Source organism: Gymnogyps californianus, chromosome 1 (genome assembly GCF_018139145.2).
Source record: "Gymnogyps californianus isolate 813 chromosome 1, ASM1813914v2, whole genome shotgun sequence".
Classification (NCBI taxonomy): Eukaryota; Metazoa; Chordata; class Aves; order Accipitriformes; family Cathartidae; genus Gymnogyps; species Gymnogyps californianus.
The window spans coordinates 31564780-31590209 of NC_059471.1; the positions used below are offsets into that span (position 1 = coordinate 31564780).

The 25430-nt window shown below is 39.0% G+C and overlaps 1 protein-coding gene across 1 annotated transcript in view; it reads right to left on the minus strand.

Moving 5' to 3' along the window:
* The window catches only part of LRCH1 (leucine rich repeats and calponin homology domain containing 1), a 134075-nt gene extending 111748 nt beyond the window's left edge, over positions 1–22327 (minus strand). The window contains exon 1 of the mRNA XM_050894431.1: positions 22078–22327. Within this exon, the coding sequence (XP_050750388.1) occupies positions 22078–22327 (250 nt within the window). The remainder of the gene's footprint in view (positions 1–22077) is intronic.
* Positions 22328–25430: the final 3103 nt, after the last annotated feature.

Genomic DNA, 25430 nt, shown 5'->3' on the forward strand with positions numbered 1-25430 from the left:
AATCTTGGAAATAATGATACACACAACATTAAAACTTATATGGAAATACCTACAGAAATCATAAAATCATAAGTGAAAAGCAAAATGTATTTCTTCTTGCTAAGCTGTAGCCAGCCATACTTACAAAAACAATTGCACAAGGATGCAAACAAAATAAAAGAGATCAGGTTAGAATTTTGAGGTGCTTATACTCTGCTGGTATTTACTTTTTCTGTAAAAGCAGAGAATAGGGATTTTAAATCAGTAGTCAGCTGCATAATTTACATAAGATTACTATATAACATACATAGCTATATAACAAAATAGCTAATGCTATGTTATTACCTAAACACATAAAAGTGTGACCATGCAGAAATTACTGTAAAAATAACATACTTCTGTAAGTTTGTATTCTGAGTAGCAACCAAGTTCAGAATGAAATAAATACACAACTTCTTTGAATAAATTCTGCATAAATCACAAACTTTGTTTTTAAAACTGATCCTGAAAAGCTCCTATGACTACACTAGAAAGACCCCTAATTTTCAAACTATGGACATAAAAACGTGCCTTTCTTCTCCCAGCTACAAGAAAATGAAAATCCAAATTTTAAGTCCATATGCCTAAAGTGTGCATATGTGCATACATAATTCTCTCACATGTCTATGGACATGTGCTTGCACACCCCTGCGAAGGAGAGAATACAATGCACAATGACTGAGGCAGTTCTTTATTCAAGTACATCCTTGTTTGAGAAACTGCTTTATACAACTCTGGTAAGCAGTAATTTCAATAGCCAGTATAATTTGAAATATTTTGCCTGCATATAATTATGAAACTAAAAACAAATGTGTTTTTATGTGAATAGTTACCCCACGGAATAGTCTGTTAAGGAAATACATTCTCATGGTTTAACTGTGGCTTTATCTGGCAAATAAGTACCCTACCTCCTCTACAAAGCCTTAGAGAGGCCTATGCTTGAGTAAGATATATATACACACACACAAATCAAACAAGGATAAAAAGTAACAGTGATCTGTAAATTAAATCTTCCTCAAAGCCTTACAAGTGAATGTGAAGCACATACATTGGTCAGGTAGTCTCACCAAAACAAGGAATACTGATCTGGTAACCTTCAGAAACTTCGACTTAGCTAGCCCTTGCAAAGTAAGCTTTCACTATAATAAATAAACAAGCACTAACAGGGCAATTAATTTATTCTGAAATGAAAATTAGCATTCTGGGAAATATGATTACACAATGACTCGTGCCATTTGTTTAAAGTACGTAATATTGTAAATCATTGGTCAGAGAGATATTGGGGCTATGGTGTCACACATAAGCCTATTTGTATTTATTTTGTTAACTTGAATTAGTTCATCTTTGATTTTCATATTTATCTCATTCACTTGAAGCAAGATACCAGGTAGGCAATTACAGATCATTTGGCTCTCTCCATACAAAAAAGGTACATAAAAATAGCAAAAGATTTTTCCATACAGTCATAAATTAACAGATTCAGTCACAAGGAAGAAGGTATTTAAGTGTGCAATGCAATGTCCTTCAGTTAGGAGCTGAAAGTTACTGTTTGGTATTAAAAACTGTTTTTTCAAGTTTCACTTGCCCATAACATAGGCCACTGAAAACAAAGTTGACGAAAACAAGGTAATCATATATTCATTTTCATAAACTTTCCTTTATTAAATAACCATTCTGAATTAACAGATCCACTTTCTTGCACAACTAAAAAGAAAGCAAAGTTCTTAGAGAACCCCCTTTTCAAGGGGTAACACCTCAGAATTTGTTTTTCTGCAAAAAGAGAAGGTGGGCTCAATCTTATGTTCCCTTCATTTTTCCTCAGTGTCAGAGGGAGGCCAGTAGGTATTTGCACCAAGACTCAACTCTTCCGTGAATTAACTAGTTTCATTACTGTAAAACGGAGGTTAAAGCAAAAGAGGGGAGGAACAAATTTCCAACAGGTATCCTAAGATTTAGTCTTGCCATCTTACTCTCATGTACAGTACAGATGTATCCATTGTGCCATTCCAAGTTAACTACTAAAACACTGTGCAAAACAACAGATTCACGCTACGTAACTTACAAATTTTGCTCCAAATTAGTAAACTGCAGTAAAAATGGCTACAAGTGTATCTGTAGTTCAGTGTTTACATAGTAGTCTTATGAGAGACCAAGAGCCAAAGCTGCTTTTTAAAAAAAAAAAACTGTCTAGAAAACTACCTATTACCACAGTGGAAATCCAGTGGAAAGTCCCTAAAAACATTTCGGGTGATGCAGTCAAATGATATTATTTAAACACTGACTTCCTCCAGTTAACTTACTGCCAGGTACATTGACTGACAAACATTTTAAATGAAAATTAAGGAACATAGAGCAATCCTCCAAGGAAAATGCTTACATGCTACTGAACTGTATAAATGCAGTATAGTAGGATATAAACTAAATTACTATCCTCACTGTACTTCCTTATTCTTTAAAACTTACAGCTTACTATATTTATGAGGACAATACAAGAGACAGTTAAAGGAGATTTAATCATACCCATGTTCAAAACCATTCAATGCAGCTAAGACAGTAAAATAGTAACTCTATTTGCTACTATTTTGCCAGTGGCCTAATATACCACAGTTATTCCTTGTTTCTAATCCTTTAGCCATAAAGGCTAACAGAAAGCACAAAAAATTTTGCATTCGGAGGGCTAATATTATTTAAATATTATTTAGAAATTTGTCACCTCCCAACATACCTGCTGCCTGTTCCGTTCCTCATCAACTTCTCTAGCTATAACATGAAGGTTCTTACTAGTTGAAATCTACCATTCAGAAAGTTTATAGCCTTTGATGGCTACTGTGGGAATAAATAAAAAAATCAGATACTGTTAAATGTTGCACTAATATTTTATGAGGTAGAAAACATATTGGTAACCACATTTCAGAATGGAAAATTCAATTAATGGAAGACAGTTTTGTGAGAACTACATTATAAGACATCACTTGATTAAACATGTTACTGCTTTTCAAGCTAATAATATCATACAAAAAAAGAAACAAAATCCGACATAACAATAGTGATGCTGAATAGAACAGCCCTCAGTGTATTTCTTTACCTAAACCATTTTACACTAATATATGGCTGAATCATAAAAGTAGTCTGGTATCATCTTGCCACAGATGAGTTCTCCTGCAGATTTTAATCTGATTAAATTCAGAAAACAGGTTTTAACTGTCTTGCTTTTAACAGCTACAGTTTCTGGTGATTTGCTAAAGAAACTAAAGAGAAGAAACCTAAGGAAAACAAATATTTGTCCTCTATCATATACTCTGTTCCTCTAATTGCGGGGGAGGGGAGGAGAACTTTCACATATTAAAACCATATTTAATGAAGTTATACAGTAGTGACACTGCATACAATGAAAATATATTGCAGTTAATATAACTATCAGAAGATAATTTTCTAACGTTCAGATACTGGAATATAAGAACAAATTCTCCTAATATTTTATTATTTACATTACTGCTAATATAGCACTACAGTTTCCCCAAGATACTCTGAAAGTAAGAATTAAAACCAAGGCATAACATGCAAGACCATACATACTAGCTAGTGAACAAGAATAACTATCTTTCAACAGCTATAATTGCAAAGTCACATTGTATACAGACATCTATACTACCACAGTCACAGTGACACAGACATACTGAAACTCCTTTTGAACTAACTAAACTCAGATGCTGACAGCAGGCTAAATACAGCAGCATGACAGGAGACCTTGCCAAGAAAATAGGTTGAATAAACCTGTGCTGAGGTTTATGCAGTAAAAGACGACAGTAAGCTACCTTACACTAATATAAGCTAGTCCTACAAAGTATCATTTGTTTTAGAAATTCAGAACAGGGAAAATACCACATAGATCAGTCAGAAGGGATTTTGCCAATAACTTCAGTTATGCCTACCTTTCATCCTACCTGCATTTGCATACCAAATTGTCCAAAAAAAAAAAAAACAAAACAACACCATCCCAACTTATTTTGCTTCGCTTGCACATGCAGCTTTTTCTTTACCTATTAAACTGTCTTTATCTCAACCCACGAGTTTTCACACTTTTACTCCCTCCTGGGGAGGAGTGAGTGAGCAGCTATGTGGAGCTTAGCTGCCTACTGGGGCTAATCCAGAACAAATAAGGAAAATTTACTGCCATACCACTTAAACAGTTTAGTAATTTTAAACACAGGCATTCCACAGTTGCCATCAGAACTTAAATGGAAAAAAAAAAAAACACTATCTCAACCTAAACAAATCTGTGTCTCCTAACATTCTTACTAAGCATTTCAGTCTTGAGTGCTACAAGTTCCTCATGAACATCTTTCAAATGGAGAAACCCCAATGTACCCAGAATAGGGTTTAAAATGATAACCAAGACCACCCCATTCTCTTTTAAAGTGTTATAAAAGCACTTCCAAAATGTGTTAACCTAAGTCCTTTCTTCAGTATTCGCTAGACAGACTAACAATGAGAGTCTGCATTTGGTAATAGATGCAAAGTATGTCAGAATTTATGTCAATACACAAGTGGAGCAACATTCTACAAGTAGGTTTACGGGTAAATATGTCAGCAGACAAAAGGCGTCTGAGTAGTATATTTTGCATAGATGCAAAGCAAGGTTGTAAACAAAATTTAATCACCTTGGGTATTCTTTCACCAAGAAAATGTTGGGAATTCACAACAGGAGGAATACCTGGGAGTTCAAGATACTTGGGAATGCCTCAGCTAAATGAAATACGCTTCAGCTGGCAAGAACAGATTGAACAGGTTCATGCTTGACCCAGCTTTGCACAGGTGGTTGGACTAGATGACCTCCAGGGGTCCCTTCCATCCTCAGTTATCCTATGATCCCATAAAATTTAGATACAAATTTAGAATAAGGCTTTTATTAAATTAACTGCATATTTCAACTGATACTTGTCTTTTTGTTTACAAACAAATATTCTGTTTAAAGAAGCTGTTTTTGTGAAGTTGTAATTACATCTTAACCAAAAGTTTCCAAAGGGAAAAGTTACCACTAAAATCAAATCCCAGTTGAACCAAAATTATCACAAGTCAGAGAAAACCACAGATAAGAGATCCAAAAGAAGTGAACAACACAGCTTTGCCATCCAAGAAAGGCGATTGAAGGGGTATGTTTTAGAAAGATCGCAAAATGATCTAAAGTGGAACCTACACTGCAATCATTTAGAATACTTAAAATGTTATAGGTAAAAATCCAAACCACCTACTACTCTATTTTTATTGCCTTAGATATGATCACCTGGACATCAATACCACCAATTCACCTTAAATAGTAAGACTGCTTAGCATGCAATTCCTTTTATGTCACTGACACTTCTAAAGCTGGTCTTTACGTACTGGCTGTAGCACCAGTACATAAAAAAATCTGATGTCATCTGCATTCCACCAAGGGTGGAGGCAGACAAACACTTTCTCAAAATGAGTTCCCAAGAAATCCACATTTCATAAAACCAAAACATCCTGTTTCTATAAACAGAATTGCCAAGCAATCCATTCTAGAACGGATACTCAAGGAGGAATTCTTAATTAAAAAGCAACTTTTCCTGTATTTGATTTAAAACCCTCTTGAACATTAGAAATAACCTTCATTTTTATGTCCGTAATCCATACAGCAAAACACCAAAGGAGACACAAGTGTAAAATTATTGCAACAGAAAAAAAAAATACTTTGGTATCTTTAAAAAACCACCCTCAGAAGCTAAAACTTGTACACTATTGAAACAAATCATATTCTATAATCTCATATGAATATACTGTCTACTAGAAGAGCCTTTTTGATTTGTTCATATCAGAACATCAGTCATTTTGATTTGGTTGTAGAGTGTTAATCCAACATTTACTCAGAGAAACTGAACAATATCCTCAAGGAAGTCATTAAGCATCTCATATGCGAAAATTTTTAGATGTATTTCTTCACAACTCAACATTAGTCAAGATTTTCAAGACTTTCCCCCCTAGAATACAAAGCCATTGCTGATAAAATCTGCAAGTGATTGACGTTAATGGTGCTATAAGTAACAGTAAGGCCAAGTTACAGATACATGAGGGCCTGGAGCACATGGTAGGTTAGAAACAATCAAGCTCATATTTAACCCTGTCATATGAAAACTTAAAAATACAACATGGAAGAATGCAATCATAGTCTTGCAAAGTGATAGCATAAGCTTGGAGTGATGACAATCATGAGCTCACATCGACTCTAAGGTGCAAATGACTATCATGAAAGCTGGGTGCATTAACAGCAACTATTGATAAATAAGCTGAACACACATTAACTCACTGACAGTATTTGCAAAGCACCTCACAAATTGCTGTGTCCAGTTGTTAATAATTAAGTGAAAGACAATAAAAAGGTTAAAGCACCCAAAAACCTATGAGGTTTCATAAAATTACAAGATTTGGGATCTGAAATCATATTTCACAGCAGAACACCAAAGGTTCATCTGTTTAGGACCGACTTATAAGCCCTTGCAACACCCACTACAGCAATGTAAGATATTAGCAGACCCAACTCTGCCATCCACTCCTCTGCTGGCAGTTACCTTCCCTAGAACAGCGGCAGCAGGTGGAATCATGTGCCAGCTCCTCAACACCACAATTCAGAGCCTGTCCTGTTAGTTTAAATCCACCTTCATCACCATTTAGTCTTGTCATCCTAGTTAGATGAGCAGTACCTTTCACTAGGAAGCTAGATGGACAACTGCAGTAGCATCTTAAATTAGAGTAATAGGAATTACTCCTCATTAATCAAAGCTCTTAGTTTATTAAAGACAAAGGTAAAAATTAATTTATAAACAACTGCAGAAAACTGAACGTCTGATATAGTGGATTAGCTGATCTAGTAGTTAAAGAAAAAAGAATAAATGACCAGAAGTTGAAGCTAAAATACAAAATAGTGTAAATTCTTTTCTTTATTTCCAAAGGAAATATATAAATAATCATACTGTTATCACTGGCATACTTTAAAATCAAGACAGTACATATGAGCCATAAATTTCTGATCTAGATACAAAGACTCAGTCAGTGAAATTTATGGCCAGTATTAGGCAGAGGGTCAAACTGTATCAACATAAAAGTCTCTTGTAGTATTAAGACATATCAATTATTCCATGCTTCAACAAGTATAGTCCACTAGCACCAGAATGAAAACAGCAGCATGAAATAAGGTGTGACACATCTGGTAAAGAACAACAGAAGTGACTAAATATTCTCGAAGTATTAGTGAAATTCCTCTAAAAGAAAGCACCTTCTGTTAATAAAGCAAAAACCCTTAACAGCTTATTGCTCTCTACCATTTTCTTTTTTGTAACACTGCTTCCCATGGATTTAATTCTATTATTCCACAGGAAAGACATATGATGGTTATGCTCACATAACCTTGATTTAATAACTTAATCATAATAATTACCAATAAAGTAATATATTTCTCCCTATGTCCCGACTTCTTTCACACATCTTGATTGGCCTATCCTCAGGCTATACCTATTTCAAGCATCAAGGAAGAATTTAGAAACATATGAAAAAGTAGAACCGTATCATGCACGAAGTTGAGCAGGTGAAACGTATTTTTTTATATATAATGCATTTACTATATTTAATACACACACAATGACATAATGTAAATGCACTGAGACTGAACACAAAAGATACCTGGGTTTTTCCCAAGCTGAATCAATTACAAGCAGAAGAATACCTTCTAACTGCAAATATTTTTATTTTTCTGTGATGAGAACACTGAAAAATAAGATGGTTTTCTTGGAGACAAGGAAGGAAAATTTTCAGAGACAGTCTAATTCCTTCAAACATTGTTAACTGAGAAGGTGATTTATCTTCAGTAAGTACCATATCAAGAATAAATTTTAAAAATAACAAACATTCTATAAAACTATTTGGCTAGAGGTTGTAAGCAAGAAATGTAAACAGCTTAGACTACTTAGCCATCAAAATATGAAACAAAAGGTTCTGTTTTAGAGGGACAGCTATATTTAGGACAACTGGCAAGGTTTCTGATCAGTCCAGGTAAGCAAAATTCAACCTTTCTGCAGGTTGAGCACAGGTATCCTACCGAAGCTGATCTGGAATGATTCTTTTTCATAAATGGTTTAGAACAAAAGCATTTGTATTTTAGAAACAGTAATTTTGGAGATAGATAGCTCTCAACCATTAGCACTGATACAGAATGAATAGTCTTTGCAGAGTCATTCCCTGGTCTGGCCATCTCAAATTTCTGTGATTACAAAGTTGATCAGAACTCATTTTATTTTGGCCGTATTTCCAGACTACTCTGTTAACAAAGCCTTACACTACAAATTTAGAACACAAAATACCAGTACTGATTTCTCAGGAGATTTTAGAATAAGTGTTTTCTGGATGTTTATGAGCTATGTCTAGAACAACACTGATTCTCATGCAGAATTTGTCCATGCTGACTTCACCCACAAAAAAAGAATGTAATTGTATTTTTATACAAATTCTAGTCAGAAAAGCTTTACTTTCCTGCAGCACCATGCATTATTCCCACTTGTTCCAATAAAAAATTTTGGGAAAAAGCTAACAGATTTGGGAGGGATGTAGAGGGAAGCAATATCCAGCCTTTTGATAAGTCTTCTCCTTTTCAGACCTTTTACTGGTGTAAGATTTTTCAGATTTAAACAGTTAGCCTCTCATTATTCTCCTGACTATTCTGAACTCCTAGTTATGTAATCATCCAAACTATTCAGAAATCATTCAGAAGCCTACATTTATTATAAGCACACATTCACATGTAGTAACTGGTGTACTTGTTTCTTGGGGGGGGGGGGGGGAGGCGGTGTTTGGGGAGGGTTTTTTTTTCCACTTTTAAAGGTAAATCCTACTATGCTGGATAGAAATACAATGAAACTTCACAGACTCATTCTATTCCCTACATGTATAGTCTCAACTGCAATGCTTGTGCTTCACTATTCCCATAGCAATAGCATAATTTATTTCTTCATTTTAGAGCCTTTCCCTGTAGAGGCTAAACCTTACACTCATTCTTACTTCCCTTTAAAAAATACTTGTAGAAAAGCCTCTTTTTTTTCAGGCTACCATTGCTTCATAGATAAACATGGCTTAAATTTTTCTGATAAACTGGATGTTGGAAGGATCACATGGCCACATCTCCCACAGCTTAACATTTAAGTGCATAACTAAAATGCTTCAGTGAGACTACCAATTACTGCAGTTATGTTACTACCACACAGAACTGTTCAACACCAAACTGAGCTATAAGATTCCAGAAGCCATTTTTAGCCTTGGGCACTAGGCCAAAAATAACCTTTTCAGTTCTCTAGGAAGCCAAATGTACAAAGATACGAAAACTGACAGAAAAGAGTACAGCACTTCTTGCCAAAATACTGATTTTTTTGGTAAAGTTAATACTCTTTCATATTACCTGATTCTTAACTGATGGCAAATCTGTCATGATATTCTTTTAGAGACTGAATATTCTGAATCGTACTACCATGCTTCTGTGGCAGATGCTACTATAAAGTGAGCTCTTCATTTCCGCATTGTGCTAATACATTTAAAATCACTCCCAGGACTTAAGACCATAACGAAAGCTTCAAGGTTTACGTCTTTACTACTATCCCAGCATCTTCCATAACAAAGCTTCAATTCAAACTCCTCAACATCCATTCTTCAAGATACCTTACACTGTCTTGATTGAGATGTAAAAATAAAAGCCAGAGAACCAAAGCTAGATTCCTTTCACAGTTTTGTCCTTGATCCGTTCTGAGATCTGGACTAAGCCATTCAAAATTTCTGTTCCTCAGTTTTTCCAATCTGTAAAACCAGGGATAACCTGCATCATTACAGAACAATGAAATAACTCGCTGAGAAGAGCAAAGTTTGCAAGGTGATTTTTAACAGAAACATAGAACAAGGTCTATGCTAGGACCAACTAAAACTAGAAATCAGCTCTTAAAGTCATTATAGTAACACTCAATATAATTACATAAAAGGCTTTTAAATTAATCAAAATACAAGAAATTCAAAACACTTTCTCTACCCTTAGAAGTTCCTGATTGGTTGGCTGAATGTCAAAGTTACACACAGCACACTTTAACATAGCTACAATAGCTGCAATACCATGATATAAAAGAATATACCAAGACAGTGGCTGTCTTATCTCTAAATTCCCTTACAAAAATTTTAGCAAATTTAAGTTATTGGATAGTTTATATTAGCTCATCTTTTCATTCAAATCATAAGATCCATACCACTTGCATCAAAGATTTTCTTTGAAGAGCGTGCCATAGATCATCTTCACTTTTCATGTTGAATTTGAGTAAGCACATGGAAAAAAAAGAGGGCAGTTCCAAAGATGGGGAAGAAATGTGCCAATTTTTTAAAGAAAAACAAGCAATTTCAGACTCAGCAGCCTCTTTCATCCCCCCCAAAATACCTCAGAAAAATAATGGATGAAACTACACATTGTCAAACTAACATGATAATTTTCCATCAAATTTGAAAGTTCAGATAATGAACATCCATTACAATACAGCTATAATTCCATAAAGCACTCTATTAGTTTCTGTACATTTTGACTAAGAAACTACATCATCTGCTCATGAGAGATTAAAAAAAAATAATCAAGAACTACACGCAATGACAAAGTATGTTGATGTTGTATACAAACTAGGTACTGGTACTGATAGGTCTTAAAATAAGACAAAGTATGGAGACATAAAACATTTTAGATGGACCCCACAAACAAATTCTTGGTCATGCATCTTTCTTCAAAAACACAACTAAGCAGAGGAAAACACCATGTCTGGTAAAACTTGCAAGTGACAGGACGTGTATGAGTGAGAAAAAAAACAAGTCACTAACACAAAGCAATCTGAACTGGCTGGTAAACGAAACACAGGCAAAGAGTAGGCATTCAGCCAGACTGAAATTCAAATCTTGGAACAAGGATCGCAGGCAAAACTTACCGAGTAGGGAAATGACATTGTACACAGTGGAAGGCAAAAAGACAGTTTTCTTGAACTGGGACGAACTCCAAAAAAAAATTAAAAATAAACCCTAGCAACACAATGTACAATAAGCATGGGAAACCTGGGTTTAAGTTTCTCCCCTTAACCAATCACAGCTGCTGTTTAATAACCAGGGCATCTTCCCCCCGCCCCCGACTGCTGAGAAGGCTCCTTTCATCTTTGACCAGAAATCCCATCCCAGAAATCCTCATCACTGTCCGTATTTTTTAATTATATAACATATGAATGACACTACGTTCTTCCTCCTTCCCTACCAAATAAACAGACAGCTTTGTTGTTACTACAGTTGCCCTGCCTTAAAATGACTGAATTGAATAAATTCAGCTAGGCCTCACTATTCTCAAAACACAGTAACATACATACAATGGCAGTGGTACGACCTGTCAAGTATTCAAGAGTTTTACTCCCTATTTCTCCGGTCACTAGTTCAAACAGTAAAAAAAAAAAAAGTCATTTTAATAATAACTTTGCTTACCATGATAGCAATTTCACTATCTTTGAATTCTGAGACAAGGTTCTTAGTATACATGAATTGTTGTACTGGTCATTTTTGGTATCTAGCCTTACTTCCTTTAAGCTTCATCCAAGGGTGTATTCTGCTCCACTTCTTCCCTTCAATTAATCTCTCATTCAATTTTCTTTTCCTACCCCATTTCTTACCCATTTTCCAAAACTTCTCCATCAGTTTCAGGGATGACCAATTTATGTTTGTGCACACATTTTATTAACCTGTTTCCTTCTGTTCACCAAACAACAGATCCAACTTGTCATTCATGCTTTTCTCTTCACATTTAAATGTGGAGGGTTTTTTATTTCTCATCTAATTTTTTTCATTTTTACTTTTTGCCTGTCTAATGTAGTGCTACAAAGGAGTGATGCCACTGCAAGTAACACAACCAAAGATGCAGCTGTCCCAGCAGCATCTCCTTTGAGATAGGAGGTTTGAATAATATAGGCTTGAACAAGAAAACAGATAGAAAGAAGATATTATTTAAAGGCAGAAGTGTCATACAAAGTGAGTGAAAATTTATGAAGTACCGAATGAAAATATATGAAGTGGTGGAAGTGAAAAAAGGGAAAGGATTATAAGCAGGGAGGTGAGCTGTATATTCTTGGTCAAGTGTAATGGCTTGATGATACTTTTCTGATATCTGTAAAACTGAGGAAAAATGGATTTCTTGAGCAGTTACGTTAATAATGATGATCAGAATTTTGTGAACAGAGAATTAGATAAACATGGAGAAAATTATTTGACTCTAATACACATGACATTTACAGGCTTTATGCTACAAATAATAGTTTAAAATTCATACTTTAAAAGATTAACTGTTGAATTTAAGTTTGGGAAGCTTAGAATCCATTTGCCTGCAGAAGGAAAAGCCAGTGACATTTTTCCTGCTTACAGAGTTGCAAGAGCAACCAAGACGGAGGGAGTGATGTTTTGCATATCAGAATGACCATTCTAGGAAGGATGAGTAACTTCCCCAGGCCACAGATTGTTCATTCTGCCGATTGTGTTCTTGCTGGCTCTGTTAGTAAGCATCTACTAGATTTGTGAACATTCCCAAGCTGGTTAAATCCCTAATTCACAATTAAAATCAGTGTAATTTAAATGGCACTACTCAACCCAGAGAGGTATCCTTAACATGTTCTATTGAGACCAGAATGATGAAAATAGCGTACCCATTTATTGTTCTCCCATGTGCAAAATTGAAAGAGCCAGAAATGTTATCACCATATTCAGCGTGCAGATCACTGTCAAAAGTGGAAATGGGTGTTACGTCTCCTGACTTCTGACTGCTCTCTGCTGACCATACTTTGCAAGGTATAATACACACATAAGAGTAGTTCTTTAGAAAGGTACTGAGGAGTTAAGCTTCTGAGGGAATAATTACTTTCTGCTAAATTTGTGGGTAGATGCGTCTTTGTGGGAGGAGTTCAGTTCTAAAATTCTAATGCTTCTCCCCAGCCTCTTTCCCCCAAGGGTATCTTGCCGGCCAGCTTGCCTTTTTATCCCTTTCTTTCCTTGTATGGTGCAGAACACCATAACATCTGTAAATCTCCTAACTATTTAAAAATAGAAATAACAATAACAGTCTTTCACCCTTCTATCCTAGTCCATAGGAGAAATATTTTTAAGGAAAAAGAAGAAGTCAAAACTTGTGGGACAATGGTCTTGGCAGAACCAAATGAGGGTTAGTTTTGCATTTAATTTGGAGCCTGAGGTTTGCGCTCACTTTTGAAGCTGCATGAAATGTTTCATGTTCAGCTGAGCCTGTGGGAATTCTGACTCCTTTAGTTAAAAGCTAGCTGATAATTTCACGATGCCAATGTGAGGTATACACATCTACGTATGGTTAGAGAAGTTACTGGAAGTAGCTGGAGGTCTTGAATATCAGAATAGAGTTCTTGAATTGACCTTTATGAGAAGCAGAACAAGAGCAAAACAGCTGAGCACCATGTTAACAGTGACCTGTGCTGTTGAATGGATAAGGTTTTTATGTTGGTTTTCTGTAGCTGGGTGATTTTATTCCTTGGTGCGAGTTGCAGTAATTGTAATATTGGGTCTGGAGGATGCAAACTTGTACAGGTGGTTTTCTTTTTCTTGGTTTGGAAATACTCGTTGCAGAATGGAGGGAATTATTTGTACTGAACAAATAGGAAGATATGTCAGAAGATACTTGTTGTCTGTTACCTTTTCTGTTTTTCAATAGATTAATTTATTGAAATACACCAACTGCTTGTATATATAAATTGCAAATGTTGCAAAGATTATAAATGTTTTGTGTCTCCCTACAATTGTTTCTGCACTGTCCTGGTTTCGGCTGGGTTAATTTTCTTCTTACTAGCTAGTACAGTGCTGTGTTTTGGATTTAGTGTGAGAATAATGTTGATAACACTCTGATGTTTTAGTTGTTGCTAAGTAGCGCTTATCTTAAGCCAAGGACTTTTCAGTTTCCCATGCTCTGCCAGCAAGCAGGTGTACAAGAAGCTGGGAGGGAGCAGAGCTGGGACAGCTGACCTGGACTAGCCAAAGGGCTATTCCATACCATGGAACACCATGCCCAGTACAAAAACGGGGGGTTGGCCGGGAGGCGTGGATCGCTGCTCGGGCATTGGTCAGCGGGTGGTGAGCAATTGCATTGTGCATCACTTGTCTTTTCTTGGGTGTTATTTCCTTTTTTTTGTTATATTCCTTTTCATTACAATTATTATCATTATTATATTATTATTATTCTTAATTAGTAGTGTATTTTATTTTACTTTAGTTATTAAACTGTTCTTATCTCAACCCATGAGTTTTACTTTTTCCTTTCCTCCTCCCCACCCCACTAGGAGCGGGGAGGGGGAAGCGGCTGTATGGTGCTTAGTTGCTGCCTGGGGTTAAACCACGACACGCACTTTTCTTGATAATCCTTCCTTTTTGAAGTGGAGGTTGCCAATATCAAGGTAGACTTGAAACATCTGCTTTAAAAACAGAACTTTTCTTTCCTTCCAAAACTGCAGTGCTGTAAAATGCAAGATTGGTAACAGATTTAATTTCTAGTTTTTGGATTTAACTATATAGACTAGTTAGGTGTTTTCTACTAATGCAGCTCTATAAACACTTCTTTCTGGTAGAAGGAGACACTGCTGGGACAGCTGGCATTAATGTGTGGGTGGAGGATTTAAGGTAAATAATTTTTTGAGTTAAAGAAACTAAATTCAGCAAAAAACATCTTGGAAGTATATTTAAACATGGCATGTGCCTTGATTTCTTTATACTGTAGATTATAATATAAAGTAGTATGTTTCAAAAGTAGAAAAGTAACTACAAATGACAATTTCACTTTGATTTATCATGTGTATACAGGCATGTCAGGTTTTTTTAACATCTAAAGTCTGCATTGGCATTTGCCCCCTTCCTCTTCGAAGTCACAGTTCTCCTGGGCAAATATTCATTCTACTTTGTCATAGCGGATTCTACCCTGCTCTCTTCCCCTCACAAAAGTATTTGGTGTTTTCAAAACCCTACGTATAGTAACTGCATTAAGATTCACACTGTCTCTCCTGTTTTACAGATGTCTAAACCAAGATGTCTTCTGTGCCAAGGACACAAAAGACACAGACCAGGGGAAGGAAGAAAAGGAGGCTCACAAACCAAGTAGGGATATTTGGCTTCTACCTCCCACAAGGCCTGTGGTCACATGCGAGTGGATCTTTGAAAACGAAGTCGTTCAGCTAGAAGCATTTGAAAAGGAACCTCAAGCACCTTTACTACCATAATAGCACTTTTGGAGCTCTGAGCCAGTCTTTTCCAAGGCAGATGGGCACACAAAGTGACAACATTTCTACAAAAGCAATCAGTTTTCATCCATTTACATGCGTGGCTTTGGCAATTCTAGGTAGAGCTGTTTAAAAAACAGCCACCCTCAACTGGAAGTTAACTTTAAGGGTGAAGGTTCAATAAACAGCCGAGCTTACTCCTGCTGAAGTTGAGAGGTTTCACTCTCCCTCCTATCATGTGATTTCTAGGCTGTCATCTCTCCTACCCCTTAGTCCTTGCACTAGTTTTGAAGCTTCTCTACAAACAAAGCAAGCCAGCCAAAAAAGAAACAAACAAACAAAAAACCACACTGGGGAAGGAGACGGACACACACACATACTCACACACACACAGAGTCAGTGGTAGAAAGCCATTAATCTGCTCAAGCCACATTCTGAAACAGTAACCAGGCAATTGAGTACTCCCAATTTGTTTCATGCAACAAAAGGCACTCTGAGCTAATTCACTTTATTTTGTGCTGAGAAGAGCCTAACAGCACCTGCAAAGTCACTGACTGCATTTCAGCTATGGGGACATAAATCTCCAGACAAAAGAGGTAACTTCCAAAAGCACAACTGACTAGACTCTATATAGCAAAAGAATTAATAGACTCTTTTCAACAGGAGTCAATAGCCTTGCTGTTTATATCATCCACAAGCAAGGACACACTCAGACTTGGGGAAGAAAAAGAAAAAAAGGACCAAAGGGCTTTAAAGGATATTCTCCAGTTGTAAGTTGCTAAGCACGTCTATGCTTCTAAAAAAGTCATTTAGTTTGATAAAGCTCTTTCACAAAGCACTGCTTATCAGAAAAAAAAGAAAGTAGAATACAGAGATGTCCAGACAGACCACATTATGAAGTTACAGTCTGAAATTGCATTTATACTGTTGGATACATAATAATGAATACAAAATGGATTTATCTTCATTTTCTAGCCTTGATATAAAGACACATTATATAGTAATCTCAAAAAAAGTTACATCCCATAAGTTTTGGCTGCAGGGCAATATTCAATTCATTTGTGAGAATAAACAAACATACTTCGTCCTCTCTCCCTCTCCTAATACACTTACGACACTATTTGTGTAAGGGACAGAATAAGTAAGGTTAGAAATCTTCAAATAAACACAGGAAGGCTGTGGAAAGGGACTGACTATTGAACATAAAGAAGAAACAGAGTTTTATTCTTTTTTTCAGATTTATAATTAAAGATGTTATTTTTATTGATATGAGTTTGGATAAAATGAGCGAAATGAAAGAGTCTCAAGAAGCCTCATCCAAAAAACCCACAATGTAATCAAAATATGAACTCAAGATGATGAATTATAACCTATTCAAAGCAGTAATTATCAGAGAGAATTCTTAAAAGGAGAGGGGCATATTAAATCTCTTTTCTTCCCTAGTGACCAAATAATAACCAAATTCTAAAGAAAAGTCCATTTGGCGGTCATTTTTGGTTCATGAAAGTGTGCAGTAGCACAAACAAACTAGTCTGTATCTGTGACATCCTTCCCAGTACAACCTGCATTTATAATAAGTGAAACCAACTGTACAACCACTGCTATAATTAGAAGAATTCCCAGAAGTGAATGAAAAATTACATTAATAAAGGAGTTGGAGAAAATCAGTGAGAATGAATTATGGCAATCTAATATACACAGTTGTTTATTTTTAAAAAAAATTGGGAAATAAGAATTTTTTTTTTTTTTTTAAATTAGCAAAGAGGACTGAAAGGAACATGTTTCACTTGAACCAGTATCAATCCCCAAAACAAGAAATAAATTTTTCAGAAAGACAATTAGAAAGAACTTCCAACTGTTGGGTACAAACAAATGCATTCCTGGACTTAACTGTGATGGAAGACAACTTGTAAATTTGGGGTTTTTTTTTTCCCCTTTACATGATCCCACAGGAAGCACTTAGATGTCAAAATTCAAGCTAAAGTGCCCCAAAAACTAAAATTAAAACTCTACAGGTGCTCAGATAGCTGTTCAGGTGCTACTGTGATTTTTGGACCATCTTGAAAACAAATCCGTAGTTATACAGTCCAAACAACTATTTCAAAGATGCTGCCAGGCAGGCTAAGATGTCTTCAGCACAGCACTGTCTGGAGGGCACAGTCCATTTATAAACATTTTTAAAAACAGCAGGTAGGAGTTCTTTTGTCTAGTGAGCATTCTAAAGTACAAAAATAAACACATATTCTTTCCAGAATTTCATACTATCTAAACTAGCATTCAAATACTTCAATTTGTATTTCTTTTCAAACAATTTAACACCTGATTAAAAAAAATATTTGCTTCTCTCCCACGTCATCACAAGCAGCAGCAAGTAATCCTTCGTCGTGTGCCTAACTCACACAATAGAAATGGATGAAACAGGTATTCACCAGAAAAGGTTGAGAGGATCTGTCTTCAGAAACACAGCCAAAGCCTACAGAAAGAGGTTGAAGTGATACAGGCAGCCATGGTTACACATTTAAGTAACAGCTTTGGGGCTTTTTCTTCCTCTTTTATAAACTAACATGCTTCCAGCATTCCCAGTGGTTTTGAGGAATATAATTGCATACTATTACTTAAGAACTATGTGATTACTGTGCTACTGTCTTCTGCATAACCCAGCCTGTAATAAAAGTGATAAGAATAGCATTTATTATTTTTGAAATGTTTTTTTGCAATGCATCCACACTGATGTGGTTTAAAACATCTGACTAAACTCAAGATACTTTACGTAGAGGTTTTATTTTCTTCTAACAGCACTGCACACCATGCAAACTCCCTTCTGTGTGCAAAGATACTGCCTGAAAGTTCATCTGACTGGGTCACTCAGCTCTTGAGCAAAACTTCCAAAGACTGAGGAAGAAATGTCCTATCGTGTCTCTATAAGCAAGATGTATTCAATGCAAAGAAAAGTCATGAAAGAAAAAGCATACCAAGAAGCTGCACAAATAGAAAGTGACAAGTATAGTTAAGCCTCTGCAGTTACTATGGAACGTAACTGCAATAAGAACTAGCAAAGTCAAACCATTTAGTCCCAGCTGTTAAAGGCAACCAAGCTACATCCCTTTCATAAGTGTATCAATTGCTATATATAATCTGACTTCTAACTTCAGGAAAAAAATAAATGCATGAACAGAGAATTTAAAGTTTAACACTTCTGTCTTCCTCAGACCTACCTAAAGCACTCAGAACTTTTCTAGAAAACAAGCTTGATAATATTGTATTTGAGAGTAGCTGTAGACCATCATTTTCTGAGTCCAAAAATACTGTCAGTATCTAATGCTAAAACACTGTCAAGATGCAGACATCATTTCAGTTTTCTGGAAATACCCTGCTCCTCAGATCTCTAAACTCAGTCCCTGAGACTAGTCTTCTCTAAATCAAGGACTGTCTTTATTTTTCAGTGAGATTGGCCCTCTTTAGCAAAAAAGCTTTAACAGTGAAAGGCTACCCCTACCCCAAACACTGAAGTTTCAGGGCTTCAGAGACATGTCAGCACATCAAATCCAAAAGTAAAAGTCACTCATTGCAAGGACATATTCCAAGTAGTACAAGAAAGTACTGTTTTTATACTATGCACATTTATGGAGAGGAAGCGAGAGAGAAAATTCCCACCAAGAGTTTGCCCCAAGAGCTCCAGAAATCTGGGCTTAAGCCAAGCATCTCTTCTGTTTATATATTCTACTTATGTAATGTAACAAGTGAAAAGGAACACAGATTTTTCGGAAATTTATCAACGTACGACTTAACTCACAAGGCAAACAATTCCCATTAAATAGTTACAACATGCTGTTACAAACAAAAATTAAAAGCAACTATAGATTAACACACGGTTCTCCTAAAAGGGGACAACGAAAAAAGGGCTGCTGTTGTTAGAAGACTTGAGACATGGGCTGCTCTACACTGCTGTTTATACCGAACAAAAAGAGAATGAAAATCCCATTCTACATTTAATTTCATATTAAATGTCTTCTATGTAAACTCTGAGAAAAGTACATTAATGCTTGAAGGGAAAGACTACTTTTTTCCTGAGCTCTCCTCTGAATAGAAAACTTACTAGAACAAGTAAGCATGTAACAAGCATGTACTACCTATACATAAAACACTCAGCTCATGCTTGTACAGAACATACTTACACAATATATAAATACTAACATGTAATTACTGCCAATCAAAGAATTTTTTTCCAGTACATAATTTTGTTTTCCAACAGTTTGGATCAATATTAGGTCAAACCAAACAAGCTAACTTTCTGGATTTCCAAACTACTTATCTCATATCACAGCATGTCTTCATTAGACTACAACTTTAAAAAAGAAAAGAGATAAAACATCTTGCTTGGGGAGACAAGCTGAAAGTCATTCTTCTAACTGCATACAGTGACACTATCATGCCTTATCCCTTTCACTATCACATCTGTTACTAAGTCAGTTAATGGCTAGCATGGCAATTCACACTACCAATTCATGGTAGTTTCATTCATCAAGTTTCCTTCATATTTCTCTTTTATTGATATGATGATATATGTGTTCATACAGACTGCTGTGAAATCCATTCAGCAACAGCAAACAAGCGACAGAGCTAAATAACAATTACATACGACGTCTACCACACATCTGAGACATTACTCTGTTCCTTATAGCTGGGACAGATATAAGTATACAGTCAGCACATATGTCTCCACTTACAGGAAGGCATAAATACCCCCATGTGCACGAGCAGTTGAGAATTTATTCATGTTATCGCATGTTTGCATGCAGGTATAGCACCTGCTGTTTTGTGGGACAAGAACAAGTGACTACTTGTCTGCTCCTTTGCTGTTACAACACAACTATCTTCAGCAGGCAAATGGGGACACAAAAGGGCATGCGGAGGCAGTACACTAAAGATCTTAGGAATACACTAATACATTCTTCTAGTGCGGGTTTGTACTGTTCTACCTAGTGACGCTATGTAAAGAATGGATTAGGTTCCAACCCCCGGTACAAATAGTGGCAGGAAAACAGATATGACCCTTTGTGGGGGTCTCCCTCCTTAGGTGAGAAACAAGCATGCCTTTTTTCATGTTGGAAGGAGGGTGTGAGGGCAAGGTAAACGCAGATTGGACACGCCTCCTCTCACCACTCCTGCCTGCAGGGTTGTCAGGCCTGTCCCCTCTGCAGATTTAGGTAACGATGGTGTCCTCCACTGTAGAATATTGTCCTGGTTTCAGCTGGGATAGAGTTAATTTTCTTCCTAGTAGCTGGTATAGTGCAGTGGTTTGGATTTAGTAGGAAAATAATGTTGATAACACACTGATGGTTTTAGTTGTTACTAAGTAGTGTTTATACTAGGTCAAGGATTTTTCAGCTTCTCATGCCCAGCCAGCAAGAAGGCTGGAGGGGCACAAGAAGCTGGGAGGGGACACAGCCAGGACAGCTGACCCAAACTGGCTAAAGGAATATTCCACACCATATGACATGATGCCCAGTATATAAACTGGGGGGAGTTGGCTGGGAAGGGTGGATCACTGCTCGGGAACTAACTGGGCATCAGTTGGTGAGTTGTGAGCAATTGCATTGTACATCACTCGTTTTGTATATTCTAATTATTTTAGTATCATTATTGGCATTTTATTAATATTATTATCATTATTTTCTTCCTTTCTGTCCTATTAAACTGTCTTCATCTCAACCCACGAGTTTTACTTTTTTTCCAATTCTCTCCCCCATCCCACTGGGTGGGGGGAGTGAGCAAGCGGCTGCGTGGTGCCTAGTTGCCGGCTGGGCCTAAACCACGACAAATATGTACAGTGCCTGTGAAGACAGGGATTTCTATCCACAGTTGCTTGGAAGATAGCATTGCGTACAGAGCTGGAACTATGGCTACATGGCTGTAAGGATTACAAGGGTGGATGTCAGTGTCAGACAAGTGGCATTTGTGAAAGGCAGCACACTCTCTGGGGTAGCTGCAGAGCAAAAGCGTTCCTATGGTCATGTCTCCATCTGTGGCGTGCAAATAGGTGAGATGTTCAGAGGCACAAGTGTCCTAATGTGGTTACATACAGACATGCATCCCCTCCATGCCAGGTGGGTCCACATAGATGCAGCGGGATGGAAGAAGCAGGTATCCAACCTGGCAAGCGTATGCATTCCTCACGAAATCGATTCAAAGGTGGGCTGGCTGCCACCTCAAACCTCAGCGGTCAGGGAAGGGTGGCACAGAGATGCACATTCCCCAGAGGGGGAAGAAGACAGGTGCGAGCAAGAATCCCCCAGTGTGCCACGGGAGAGCCAGCTCTGCCTCACCAAATGCGGGGGAGGGGGAGGAGGGTGTGCAGCGATCCAGCCATATGGGAGCAAACACCTACCTCATACACCAAGGCGGGGGGGAATAAAGAAAGCATAGGGTCCACGGAGAGCTAGGAGCGGGCTCGGTTTCTGTGTGGGGACGAGCCCAGGGGAGGGCAAATGCCTCATGCCACGAAGGTTGAGTGAAAGGGTGGGGAGTGGATGTTCTCCTCACAGGGAGGTTGGGGGGCACTAGGATGTCAGAAGGGGGCGGGGAGGAGGGGGAAGGTGGGTCCCCCGGCAATTAAATTAAATCGCCGGGGGTCCCACCTTCCCTCTCCTCCCCGCCCCCTCAGGCAGATACCGGCGCCAGCCGCCCCCTCCCTCCGCGCCCCCGGTTCCTCGCCTGGCCTCACCTGCCCGCACCGTATCGGAGAGGTCGTGACTGAGGGCGGCGGCGCTGCGCGGGAACTCCTTCAGCTTCCTGCCGCTCAGGTTGAGCCCCCCGGAGTGCGCCGCCTCCTCCAACGCCCGCTCCAGACCGCGGTTCAGCGGCGCCTGCAAACCGAGCGACCCGCTGCCGCCGCCGCCGCCGCCCACCCCGGCCGTTGCCGCCGCCAGAGCAGCGGCGGGGAAGGGCTGCGACTCGCCTCCCAGCGTCGCCATCTTCCCCCTCGCCCGCCTCGCCGCTGGGGGTACCCGACAGGGCCGCCGGACCTGCCTCCCTCTCTCCCTTCCTCCTCCTCCTCCCGCTCGCTGTGGTGGCGGCGCCGCCGCCGTGAGGGGGAGGGGGAGCGGCAGCGCACGCAGGAGGCGGAGGCGAACGGCCCGGGCGAGGCGCGCGCACTGCGCATGCTCCGCCTCACCACCGCCCCCTTCCCCCCCCCCGACACCGCTCCCGCGGGCGATGCGCGGGGTGGGGCACTGCGGCGCCACCTAGCGGCGGCGCGCCCCCGGCCTCGCGCTGCTTCTGCTGCTGCAAGTGTGGCTGCCAAGTGCAAATGCCGCTGCAAACGCAACCGCATGCAAGTGCGAAAGGAGGGGTGAGCTCTCCCTTGTTTTCTGTCACGACATTCCCCACCGCCTTCCCTTTTAAAGGCTAGCCCGGGAGGTCTGCCCACCACCTGCTTTGGCCCCTTCTCCCGGCATCCACTGAAGTTGTTCACCACACTGACTGCGCCGGCAGGCTCAGGGGCTGGATGCGCGGCAATTTGTGGTTGGGCGGCTTGAAACCACCGTGCACGCGTGCAGGCAAGCATGCATGTGCTCAGGCGGCAAATCTCATTTGAAAATTAAAAGCTGCAGTGGCTGTTGCCACTGAAGTAGGCCCTGGGGAGCACCTGCCCTGCAGAAGGCTTTTCTGTGACTTACTTCTCCCACAGGGGCTTATTCACACATGTCCACAGCCCCCAGGGCCCAGCCTGCCAAAGAGAGACCCTCGAAGGTGTGATTTGTAGTGACAAACCAAGCATGGGAACCATGATCAGTTCAGTTTTCAAGGCAATAACATTTCTGAGGGGGCGAGGGTGTTGGTTTTGGTTTATTTCTCCCCCCCCCCCTTTCTGCAGCTTTGCAAAGCTGAGCCCAGGAGTGGGAGAGGAGCGAGACCTCATGTTTCCACAGGGTTTACAGAGTTCAAAGCTAAAAAAGGACTTGGACGTCATCACCCATGACCCGTGTTTTACAGGCCGTTACATTTCACTCAGTTACCCTGTGTTATGATCAATGGCTGACATTAAACCAAAGCCTTCCCGGCTCCAGGAAGTTCAACCACTGAGCGCTACAGGGACAAGGAAGACAGAATTGCCACAAGGAAATAACTCTCAGTTTCTGAAAAACAGGAGAGATCATAGCAAGTTTAGCAGTCACAATGAGAAACAGCACTGGTTAAAAGGGAGAAAGTATCAGCATTTTTCATTTAAGTTTTATATGCACTGTATCACTGTAGAAGTGTTGCAGGCAGCACAGCAGCGTTTTTAAAGAGGCTGCCTTACATTAAGGAAAGAGCTGTAAGGTTAGATGGGTAGGAGGGGGATTATTTTACTGTAAGTACATTTATACTGCACCTAAAATACAGGCCCTAAACTTAAACTCCAGTCCAGGCTCCCCTCACACTCACAATTGCCAGTTCTTCATGTTTGATGCAGAAATCTTGGGTTTTGGCATGACAAAGTCAGTGTCCTACCAGTTCAAGAAAATTTTGGGTGCACCAGAGAGCAATTCTTGACACCATTCCTTGGAACAGCCCCCAGCCAAAGAGGAAATCAACAGTTACCACAACAACAGTTGTGCCTAGATATCACATTACTTTTGACAAAGCTTGTTGGTGGGTTACTAAGATAGTATTCCCCATAAATTTCCACTAGTCACAGCATGTTTTGGATTTGTTAAAAGGCTTAATTCCAGCTTGCGTGCAATCTTTGCATTGCTGCTGGAAAGCATAAAGAAACAGATGAATAGCTACGTCTTCTCAGCAATTTAAAGAAAAGTGTTTGTGAACAGTAGTTCAAGTTGAGTAAACTGTGAATAAGAGCAACTGCTAGGCTTCCCCTATAATGAAAATTTTTTTAAATGCAAGTTTAATGAACTAGATACTATATTCTTTTACACTTAGATAAGTCTGAAATATTGTAGGTTTTGTAACTCAGTAAATGACTTCTTTGCACAGGAGATTTCCTGTGTATTGAATTACCCAACATCGTGGAACTTTATTTTGAAACTAGTAATATAGAACTAAACATTCAGACAACATATCTACAGAATTCATCTTCCAGCACCAGCTTTTTACAATCAGGTAGCAGGCCTGTCTTTTGGTGAGGTTTGGTAAGTTTTCTCACCAGTGGGACACCATGTTCCTTCCTCCCCCACTTCCGGTAAGACAAAATTATTTCTAATGCTGATTTTGATAAAAACAAAAAAGTTTTTTTGCTCTTCGTTGTCTTCACACGGTACAGCTAATCCTGTGATTTGATTCACAGCATCTTGCATAAGGGAAGCTAGCAGCAATACCTTTCTCAGCCTCATTTGAAGGACAACTCATCCTCCTTTGCAGGAGGCACCCGAGGTACCGAGGAGCCATCAGGCTCCCCTGCTCACAGGCAGGCACAGCGTGCCCACCTCAGCTGCCCTGTTGGGCTCACATGAAGCGTCCGTGGCTGCCAGAAGCATTCAAGTCAGCACAGCGTTCCCCCTTAAGACACCCAACATCAGGACAGCTAGGATATAGGGAGGCTGGGGCTACCCTGGTACATGGTCTAGCAGGGGTTACAGATATAGCTTTGCAAGGGCACACACCAATAATCAGGGAGCAAGCCTGTTTTAAACTTCTTTTTGATCTGAGCGGCTGAGGTACAATACAGGAATGACCTGTGCTTATCAGATACTGTGTAGAAACTCCTGGAAGTGGCACTTTGAAGGCTGCTAACTTTATCAAGATTGTGGAGAAAAAAAAAAAAACACAAAAGCTGAAGACTTCTCTCTTCTCTGCCTGAGTGCTGTGCCAGATCTTAACTCCATTCCTATAGATACAAAGGATTAGAAAATGGAAACACTACAGAAAAAGAAAAGATCAATCAATCACAGCAGCACTGGTTTCCTATTCATGCAGATGTATATAAAAGGTCACGCTCCATGTATTGACTTTGGTCGGATCACAAAGTGGGCATGGCCTGGCACAGCAGCTAAGCTGAGCTAGTGGCAAGCTGTCATTGCAAGCAGCCCTTCCATTCCTTGCCCCCAGCTATGTGATCTCCCCAGTTCCTATGTGATG